This window comes from Elaeis guineensis, chromosome 1, assembly GCF_000442705.2.
Source record: "Elaeis guineensis isolate ETL-2024a chromosome 1, EG11, whole genome shotgun sequence".
In the NCBI taxonomy this organism is placed as follows: domain Eukaryota; kingdom Viridiplantae; phylum Streptophyta; class Magnoliopsida; order Arecales; family Arecaceae; genus Elaeis; species Elaeis guineensis.
The window spans coordinates 144,986,391-144,996,862 of record NC_025993.2 but is presented as its reverse complement, the minus strand read 5'-3'; the positions used below and the strand labels follow the sequence as shown (position 1 = coordinate 144,996,862).

The 10,472-nt window shown below is 39.2% G+C and overlaps 1 protein-coding gene across 4 annotated transcripts; it reads right to left on the bottom strand.

Annotated features, from left to right (window-relative positions):
• Nucleotides 1–206: 206 nt before the first annotated feature.
• LOC105039034 (uncharacterized) lies at nucleotides 207–8,917 on the bottom strand. Of its 4 annotated transcripts, none has more exons than XR_012133999.1 (3): nucleotides 3,156–8,917; nucleotides 2,829–2,914; nucleotides 228–881 (listed from the first exon to the last, which is right to left on the bottom strand). XR_012133999.1 is itself a non-coding variant. In XM_010915006.4 (2 exons), the coding sequence occupies exons 1-2, from the start codon at nucleotides 8,906–8,908 to the stop codon at nucleotides 877–879; spliced, it is 393 nt and encodes a 130-aa protein (XP_010913308.1). In that variant the 5' UTR covers nucleotides 8,909–8,917; the 3' UTR covers nucleotides 234–876. The 4 variants fall into 4 exon arrangements, 1 of the variants encoding a protein (XP_010913308.1); XR_012134001.1 differs by lacking the exon at nucleotides 2,829–2,914 and having other exon boundaries at nucleotides 235–881; nucleotides 3,156–3,386; nucleotides 8,521–8,917; XR_012133998.1 differs by lacking the exon at nucleotides 2,829–2,914 and having other exon boundaries at nucleotides 207–881.
• Between the last annotated feature and the right edge of the window lie 1,555 nt (nucleotides 8,918–10,472).

The following is a 10,472-nucleotide window of genomic DNA, read 5'->3' as shown; positions in this document are numbered from 1 at the left end:
CCGTGGCCCAGACCAAGTAGACTGACGGCCTTAAACTGTCAGCATACTGTATCTTCTCATCAAAATGCCATGCAATAGCCCAAAAAAAAAAAAAAAAACCACTGAAATTAAAAGCAACATGATATTTACTATAATTTTCTCGCCTATTCTTAAATATTTCTTTCTAGATTTTGGTGAATTTACTGAGTAAATGTAAGGTATCCTTCTTGAGTAAAAAGATAATTTGCATAATATGTTTTATTTATTGCTTGCCTTTCTAGCACATGGCCTGCAAAAGCTTTCCATATCCTTACATCATGTATACCTACTGGTGACATGAAAATCTTTTATGTACATCTATATATACTACATGCGTTCTGACAAATGGGACAAGCGTCAGAGCAGCTTTGATTTGGTTGGTCAGTTACCACGCAATCTTTTTTCCCCGCCCACTCCCAAAACAAAATAGGCATTAAGACCAGAGAAAATTGCATGTCCCAGCCGTCTTCTTCTTTTCCTTTTTTTTTTTTTTTTTTTTTTTTTTGTAACTTCAGGAGCGGAAAGCTTATATTGTAAGATTAAGATTACAAAATGATCAGTTTAATAAGTAGATAGACCATGGGGGTTGCGACGGCAAGTTAATAAGCAGAAGACTTCAACCAGCCTTGATATAAGACATCAAAGAAGTGCCTGAACACTTTCTTTTTTTTGCCACCAAAAAAAAAAAAAAAGGAAGTGTCTGAACACAGCATAGACAACAGGCAGACAAAATATAGTAGCAGCAAAGAGATAAGCTGGTTGTCCAGCTGCTATGAGAGAATGCCACGAGGAGTGCTGTGCAACAAGGCACTAGTGGAACAAGCATTCCAACGCTCTTGTTCACAGAGATCTATAGCATCACCCTGCAAGATGAAATAAAGCTGTTCATGAATGGGATCACCTGGGTCCCAAATGAAAGGGCCTTGCAAAGCATGTTGGCAATAAAATCAGCAGCTTTATTTGCCATTCTTCGAGCATGCGTCAAGATGAATTTTTGGCAGTTAGATTTCCAGTAAAGAATGTCTTGTAGAGCAGGGATATTTGAGGGCGTATTTAAAAAAGAATTGGCCATGCATGAAATGACTGCCAATGCATCACCCTCCAGCCAAACTGAGGAAGCATTAAGCTCAGTACATGCAACCTATAAGCCCAACCAGGCTGCCAACAATTCAACAAAGGATGAAGCAAAGAGAGTCTTACACCCCAGCTTTAATGATTCTGCTCCCACAAAATCTGATTATATAACCAACAGCAGCACAATCTTTTGAGACAGTAGCATCAAAGTTCACTATCAAAACTCCTCTGGGAGGGGGCAACCAAGAGCAAGAGTGAATTGGAAAGCTGTCAACACTTGGCAGCATACAATTGCCCCAGTACCAGGATAGAGAGGTGAAAGATCTGTTTGTGCCAATTGTATCATGAGGGATGAGATAATGGGGCGCTTTCCTTACTAATTGAGTTGGGGAAGCAACAACAGATTGGAAAATTCTCTCATTCTGAGCAGTCCAGATCAAAGAAGTCACAATAGCAATGAGAGCCTAATGATCTTTATTAGACATGGTGGCAAACATATAGATTAGCAAATTGGACAGAGAGGAAGGAATGCAGGGAACAGTAGCAAGTTGAGTTAGTTGCTGCCAGCAACTAAAGGCAAAGGGACAATCAATCAGAACATGATTTAAACCCTCAACCATATCATGGCACGAATCACACATACTGGTGGACGGTTCAATAATGCCTCCTCTCAAAAGGAAAAGCTTACAAGGCAGTTTGTTCCTCTGAACTTTCCATAAGAAAAATTTAATTATGGATGGTACTCTCAGATTCCATATCCATTTGAAAGAGGTTGAGGTATAAGATGATTAGCAAAGCTAAAGAGAGGATAAAAATCTTTTCTAGAGACCTGCTTAGACATGTTGGGGCCCCAAGTAAACTGATCAGACCAGGACTGATGTGCAAGTGGCACATTATACAGCTGGTTCATCATTTCAGTGGTGAAAAGATTCTCAAAAATACTAAGGTTCCATCCCCGAGAAGAGTTCAGGAGATCACTAACCTGAAGGTTAGCCACCTATAAGTCCATGTTTATAAATGTAGGCCATGCTGATAGAGGGATAGTGGAGAGCCATGGATCGTTTAAAACATTGATTGAAGTGCCAGATTCAATGTGCCAAATAAAATGGTGCTGGAAGTGGGAACCATAGCGGCAGATTTTCCCCGAGATTTGGGAGCAATGCTGAGGTCTAGAGTAAGAAAACCAGGAGCCAGTGAAGGCATATTTAGAAGAAGATACTCTGGCCCAAAGAGAATTTGGATGTAAAACAATTTTAGTAACTAATTTGCATAAATAAGCGTTCCTTATGCTGTGAATAGACTTGATATCCAAACCACCTTGGCTCCAAGGCATACAAATATTTTCCCAGGATAAAGGTGTAGGCCTTGATGGTTGGCAGCATGTCCCCAAAGAAAAGCTCTGTACTCTTTATCAACCTTATTCAATGTGCCAACAGGAACATGAATACAAGACAGGCTGTAAAGAGGAATGAAGGACAAAACAGATTTAAGCAAGGTGGCTCTACTTTCCATCGACAATGCCTTCCATTGTCAGTTAGCAATTTTTCTTGACATCTTCTCATGAATGAAGGAGAGGTCACAAGCAGTAAGAATACCACTAGAAAGAGGGACTTCCAGATACTTCCACATACAATTGGATTTGAGGATGGAGATAATACTTTGGATTTGAGCCTTGATCGTAGTTGGGCTAACAGGGCTAATTTTAATTAGGGACTTAGAAAGATTAATTGCTTGACCTGATAGAGAGTAGTAGGCATATCAATAATGGCTTTAAGATAGCATACGTCATGCACCATGGCCTTTGCAACAAGCAAGCAATCATCTGCAAGGAGAACATGGGTCACATTGAGCCCCTCTTTTGGCACTTTATGAAGGAAATCTAGGTGATTCGCATGCAAAATTCATCTCATGAACATGGCACAGTGGAAAGCATATATGAAAACCCTTTTCATACAAAAGCATGCAGATCTAATCTATATCATCTAAAGATCGATTAACATGCATAAATAAATTTTGAACATAGATCTGAAATCAAAAATAAAGAGGGAGTGAAGATCGATTACCTTAATCGCTTTTCCATCTTCTTTTCGGATCGGATCATATGGATGCTCGGGGTTTTGTCAAAGCCTCACACATGTCCGATCTCTACTGGTATCCACACAGACGACCTGATCGGAGCACCGAAGCCGTCGGAGTGCTAGCATCTTGCAGGCTTCGCTTTCGCAACTTGAATCTGGATTCTCTTCTTCTAGATCTCGAAGAACAAGGCTGCAGCACGAATCCTCCATGCTGATCTGACGAAATATGAATCAGATGCCAAGAAGAGAAAGAAAAATCCTTCTTCTTCCCTTCTTCTCTCTCTAATCTCTCTCTAGATTTTAGATCAGATCTGAGGACATGATGGGATGTGGAGATGGAAAAAGGAAGGAGGAAAGGGGTGTTGACAAGCATGTGCAGCAAGGGACTTACCTCGAACTTATTTCACGCACGCCCTCACCCTCTTTTTATGTTTTGTCGCACAATACAAATTCCCAACCCATCTCGATGCCTTAATCAGATAAGGACACCCTATTCAAAATAGGGATAGAGTCCAAGATGTGAGAGAGTCCCATATAAGGTCGGGCGCTATTGGCGCCCCCTTTCCTTCACGCGCGCAAGGAGCAAGGGGCATGCATCTCCCCGTGCGCGCTCCCTCTTTTTTGCGTGAAACAAGAGAGACAAACCCTGAGAAAGGTTAGTTGGCTTCTTGGTTCAATCTGGTTTCAAATTGGATTCGATTCAAATCCAATTCGAGTCCGATTCGAATCAAATTCGAAAAGACTGTCAAACCTAATCCAATCAGATTGAAAATCCGAGTCCTACTTGGATTATTAAACCCAATTAGTCTTAAATTAATTCAAGCTCAATTAAATTAATTCTGATTTAAATTAATTAAAACTTGATCCATAATTTAATCAGACCCAATTATATTGCAATATTTGTAATAAAGTCCCTTTGCTAACAATCGACAGTTATCAAATTTGTAACTCTTACAAATTAGCAGTTTTTAAATTCAAACCATCAATCCAATTGATAATTTGATAATGATCCAAGCCGTTGATCAGGACGAGCTCCTTTTATATATGACCCCTCAAATTCTATTATGTCTGGTAATGAGACATACCGTAATCTCCATCACAGTATCATCAAAACTTCTTTCGATGGACTGGAATAATTCCAACTCACCCCAATAAGAATCGTTGATCCAAAAACGAACCTAATAAATTTTTACAATCCACCAGTGATGCCTAGCAGCATGTAGTGGCAATCTAGTAGAACAAAAAGATAAATCCCTATATGTAGTTACCATGTAATCAAGTTCTTTTATCGAGAGTTCCGACAAGATATAGATCATAGAACCTCATCAAACCCTAAGCATCTACATATGTTAGACTTAATTAACTCGAGTTCAATTGTGAGTCTCATGAAAATTTCTTTCCATAATCACGCTACTGTGGCCACAAATTTATGGACTCAACCTCTTAGGTCATATAGAATTATTCTTCAACTACTAAGGTCGATAGATCCTCTATAAGTGCACTCCTACTGCTACAGTGAATCTACTGCAGCCAATGTCCACTACAAGGACCCATATGGCTAGGAACCATGTTTATGTACAGTCAAACTACAGCAATCCCACTGTGAACAGTCGAAGTACCGTAGATCAAAGAACCACTCACACAACTACAGCATCGAAAAATCATTGATGAATGAGTAGGCATCCATGTGACTTCTCGTTCTTGATCATGCTTAGTATCATTGTTCTCTAACCACCTATACTCTCGCTCCAGTATTCTCACACTGTAAACTCAAGATCCGTCTATCCAAAGAGGCGATCCATGCACCAATCTAATCGGATCAATCATCATCCCCGTGATGATTATTGACTGAAAGCAATTTAAAAATTAATCTATAATAACACATTTTAAATTTTCAACTCTTGAGAATATGTGTCATTGATCATTAACTCCTTAGACGATTCTAGGACACATTACTCTAGAATAAAAATAATTATCATAATTTTTAATTTTAATAAATCAAATACAAACTTATGCCCTGAAAAATTACAATGCGTCAGCCAATAATTGGCTTTCCAGATCACACATCTAATACTTTATAATCTATAAGAAGGCTGTAACTCGTGACATAATTGAGAAATTTAGATAAAATCTCTGAGCATAAATAAGGTGATAAGAAACAGCCTTGACAGAGTCCTCCAGAAAGTTGAAACCAAGTGATATCCGAACCATTGATCAGGAGGGCAAACTCAAGATTCATGATGCAAGATTTTAGCCAACTAATAAAAATGAGATGGAGCTCAAGCAGGGCTAGAACATGAAAAAGGAAATGCAAGTGGATGTGATCAAGTTTCATGATGACCAATCCTTTAGAGGGTGGGGCCCTTTAAAGGGAATGCATTATTTCCTGGACCAGTAATGTTCTCAAAGATATTCTGGCCAGGGACAAAAACTCCTTGTTCCAAAGATATAATATGGAGAAGAAGGGCTTTAACTTGTTAGCCAGAATTTTTCGCCACAAGCTTGCAAACAGTATTGCACAAGCTTATTGAGCGATAGTCCGCGATGATAAAAGGATTAATTTTCTTAGGAAACGGAGCAATGAAAGTATGTTTCCATGCATCAGCTATCATGGAATGGGCAAAGAAATAATGAATAGCTTGTATAACATCATTTTTAATAAGACCTCAAGAATGTTTGAAGAAGAAAGGAGGGTAGCCGTCAGGACAAGGGGTTTTGTCATTTTGCATACTTTGCATGGCTTCCTCAATCTCCTTAGCGATGACCATAGCCACCAATTGAGAATTATGATCAGCAGATAAGGCAGAAGATATGGCCAGATTGCTCATGTCATCAACATCTTGTTGTGTTGCCCACCTTTGTTGAAAGTGGTGAAGGAGGGTAGCATTGATCTCAAGAGAGTCGACCACCAAATTACTATTTGGTGATTGAAGAACTAAGATTCTATTTTGTCTTCTACGAAGGATGGTGGAACAATGAAAGAAATTAGTATTAGCATCCCCTTCCTTTAACCATGTGATGCAGGATTTTTGCCACCACAGAACCTCTTGCAATTGAAGGTTGCTTGCAAAAGTTGTAACAGATGGAAGCGTTGCTGATCAAAGAGTCCTTGTTGGGATTCAATCATTTGAAGATGATGGATCTCTTCATATACTTGCTGCTCTTTGGAGAAAACATTTCCTACTTGGCATTTCCATTTTTGGATGGCCCTTCTAGCATTACGAAGGAGCATAGTTAATTTAATTTCAGAGGAATAGTGTTCATTGCACTTCCAAGCTTGCTGCATTACCTCCTAAAATCCTTCACAATGTACCATATTTTTTCTTAAAGTGAAAAGGAATTAAAGACCGAGCAATACATGAGGATAGTAACAAGAGAAGAGGGCAATGTTCCAATGCAAATCTAATAAGATGGGAAATTAATGAGTCTAGGGACAAATCTAATTAAGCAGCAGATGCAAAAGCTCGTTCGATTTGTTCCCAAACTCTAGCCATTCCCAGCTGATTGTTGCACCATGTAAAGTGTAGACCTCGAAACCCCAAATCAACGAGTCCAGATCACCTAAGGAAAGATCTAAATTCTCGAATGTCATAGTCAACTTGAAAGGGTTTCCCCCCATTTTATCCTCAGCATTAACTATGCAGTTAAAATCCCCGATTAGAACAAGAGGCAAACTAATGGACATCACTACTTCAATTTGCTCCTGTAAGCATCTGCGGTCATAACCACTAGTGCTAGTATAAATAGTCCCTAGAATCCAAGCATGCTTTTGGTTTTGAGAGATCACTTCAAAAGTCACTTGTTATCAACATTCATAAAGCTTAATTATGTGATCATTCCCTTTACGCTAGGATATAATGATGGCACCAGATAGATCGAGGGTAGCAATGAAGTGAAAATTCCAATGCAGCCCCATAAATCTCTGTATTATTGACATGGCATGCTCAGAGTGTCTCCAGAAAGCAACATATATCCAGATTGCATTGGTGGATTAGAGACCTACTATAATTTAAGGAAACTTTGCTGCCCCCCTATAATTCCAAACAAGAATCTTCATTGATTAGAGCTTGTTGATGCAACTGATCCCGCATCAGTCACATCATAGAGCAAACAAGGATGAACACTAGCTTCAACTCTATTACAGGCTGGTGGCTCCTCTCTTTGATCAACTAATTTTGTAATTATCTCAGACAGATGAGAGAAGCTTTCAAGCTTGTATGCTGAAAGATTACGATGGTCGGCTGAGGAAGTAGAAGATGTCAAATAAGATTGCTCAGCAGTAGCAGTAGTTTGGTCTAATGCTGCTGCCCCATGACCAGAGGCAGATCCTTGGACTGGCCTCCAAACTTTCTTGCGAGTAGATCGACTTATCGGAACAATAACCATAGAGGTCGTCTGCGTTTGATCCGCCTCTTTGTTTGATTCTTCCAGAATTAAGACTTTGGCTTGGGGAGGGGATTCAGAGGATCTTTTAGCATCTGAGTTCTTAGGCGGAGAGCATTTCTTCTTTTCCTCAGCATGTCCAGATCAGTATGAGGAGGTAGAGAAATTACAATATCCATAGATGTCGAAATTTATATCTCACCAGGGTCAGACATCAATGGGGAGAATCAAGAACCAGAAGCCTTTGGCTGCACCGGGGCTGGCTCAACATGCTCTGACTTAGGAGGTGATTTCTTAGAGGTTTTCCTCAGCTATATCCATATAGCTGCGGACTGTACACCAACAGGGGCCGGAGCGGGGGATTTGCATGCTTCCTATAAGGGGGCTTGTGAGACTGGTACCACGGTTTCATGAATCCAAGGACCATACACATGTGTTTCTTCTTGCGTGCATTTATAGGATTCTGAAGTCCTCTCAAGCCTGCTACAAGAGTAGCATATGTTTGACAATTCTTCATAACTGAATTGTTGCCAAATTAAGTTGCTTTGAACCCAGATCTGAGCGCCCGGGCAAACATGCTTTGCAACATCCATTAGGACATAGACACGAGCAAACCCTCTTCTGGATGATGATTCTGTCCATTCATCCAGAAAAAGGGGAGAGCCTGCCTCAGGACTATATTCAAAATTTTTTCCACAACTCCAGGGGAAGATCAAGGAGTCGAACACAAACTCAGACTTGGCGCATTGCATCCCTGCAGGGATTGAAATTTGGGTGCCAGCTCTCAAGAGTTAGACGTTGCCCTGCCAAGGACCAAAGGTCCTTATCAAGGATCCGGGATTAAGCCTCCACCAATGGCAAGTCGAAGAGCAGAAACCCATCTAAGAGAGATGAAACTTGGAAGTGCTTTCCATGTTCCATCTCACCTACATTTCTTTCTCAACAAAGTCAATAGGGAAGTCCTTACCTAAGAACTTTCCTACAAGCGTCGATCGCCATCGGGTGCAAGCTTTGTCAATGTCCTCATTGGAGAAGTACACCATGTTCGTGAACCTCACTTCTAAGGCTGCTACCTCATCAGCTGAAGCTCGCAAGCTCTCCCATTTGAACATCCGAAGGCCCTGGACCGTCTGAGACCAGGTTCCAGTGGTCTCCTGTGCCCTAGCCCCTTCTTTGCCTATTGTGCTCTGAGGGGATGAACCATCTGTCCCCTTTGGCAGAGGATCCACACTTGTTGGAGCAGCCTTCAAAGAAGCCCTCCCTAGATTGACCGGATTTACCCCCACAGAGCTCTCCTTTCCCCCGGAAGAGGGGTTGGGAGAAACCCTCACCGCTTCTTTTTCCTTATAGCTCATGTCAACAGCTTCAGGTTTGACATTTTTAGTTGCATTCTTTGTCCTAGCCGTCTTTTATCCAAGTATTTCAAAACATCAATTCTTTGCTCCAGAGCTCTTTTGAGAAGTTTTGAAATACAAAAATATGTTTTAGTACAAATGATGTGTATAGTACTTTGAGCCAAAAGAAATGATGTCTACAAAAATAATTAAATAAAAAAATAATTTAGCTCAAAGATTAAATAATTAAATATATTTTAAAAAAAAAATTATCATGCTCCGAGCCTACCACTTACTTGAGTCAACCACGTGATGACTGTATGATTCCTCAGACAAACTTTAGAGACCATATAAAGCCTATAAGATGACTATTTCTCGAACTCCATGATCAAATCCACGAATGTTATACATCTTGTGACTCTGAAAGGGAAGAGAAAATTGATGTTACGAGCTTTACAGTCCAATAAAAATTTTCACACACTCACATCAATAATAATATAATTCAAAAATAAGAACTAAGTAAAATCAAAGAGAAAATATAAACCATAAAATCTTGTATTAGATATTGAATATAATTCAACAATTATATAAGTATATATCATAAAATGTGTATTATTGCAAATCCATCATTAATTATCACCAATAAGTTCATATGACATATATATTATTCATGTTTCATTAATATGTTCTAACTCAGTAGTTATCTTTCAGTTTTGGACTAACCATGTTCACATTTTGGCTCATGATTGGTAAACCATAAACGATGCTTGGGCCCATGGTGGCAAGCCATAATATCCGTGTTTCAGCCTACAATGACAAATATGTCATGCCTCCGAATCCGGATTTAAATATCAAGAGCATAAGCAACCGCCGCATACTTACAAAGAACCATCCCTATAGATATGTAAGGCATCTATCCGTCAATAAATCAATATAATCTGTAGTTTATATCATTCACATACAAGAGACAGTAAATATCAGAGTACTCAAACTATTGATTAACTACACCAAACATACTGACTTGAAATTCTTCTTTTTAAACTTTTACAATTCACAGCTTTTAGTTTATGGATTAGTTACACAACTCAGAAAATCATCATAATATATATATAGTTAAATAAACCAGTTTTACTAACTACAAAAGCGGCCTCGCATCTTACTCATCCAAAACACCGATCGAACTAACCTTTGAACCCTGGATCTAAAACAACAAAAGAAGATTATGAATTTTCTGGCTCAGTAAGTAACAAATACATATATCAAATTCATTTAACTTATGTTAACATGCAACGTAAATGCATCATACAATATATGATCTCATTCTAATCATGTATCAAAGTTATGCAATTAATGATATTAAAAATATACTTTATGCCCACTTTTCTAGAATATGAAAGTCAGTTAGTATAAAAGTCTATCATATATATATATATTTCAATTTCGTAATACTATACTAAAGCATGAGTATCTACTCTTTTTGCTCTCAGCCTTTACTGTGGTGCCATGATACCCCCCATAGCAAATGATCTCAAAAAGATCCACGCTTACACCCTGTGGTGGGCATCTCAAGTCCACTCTTATGTCT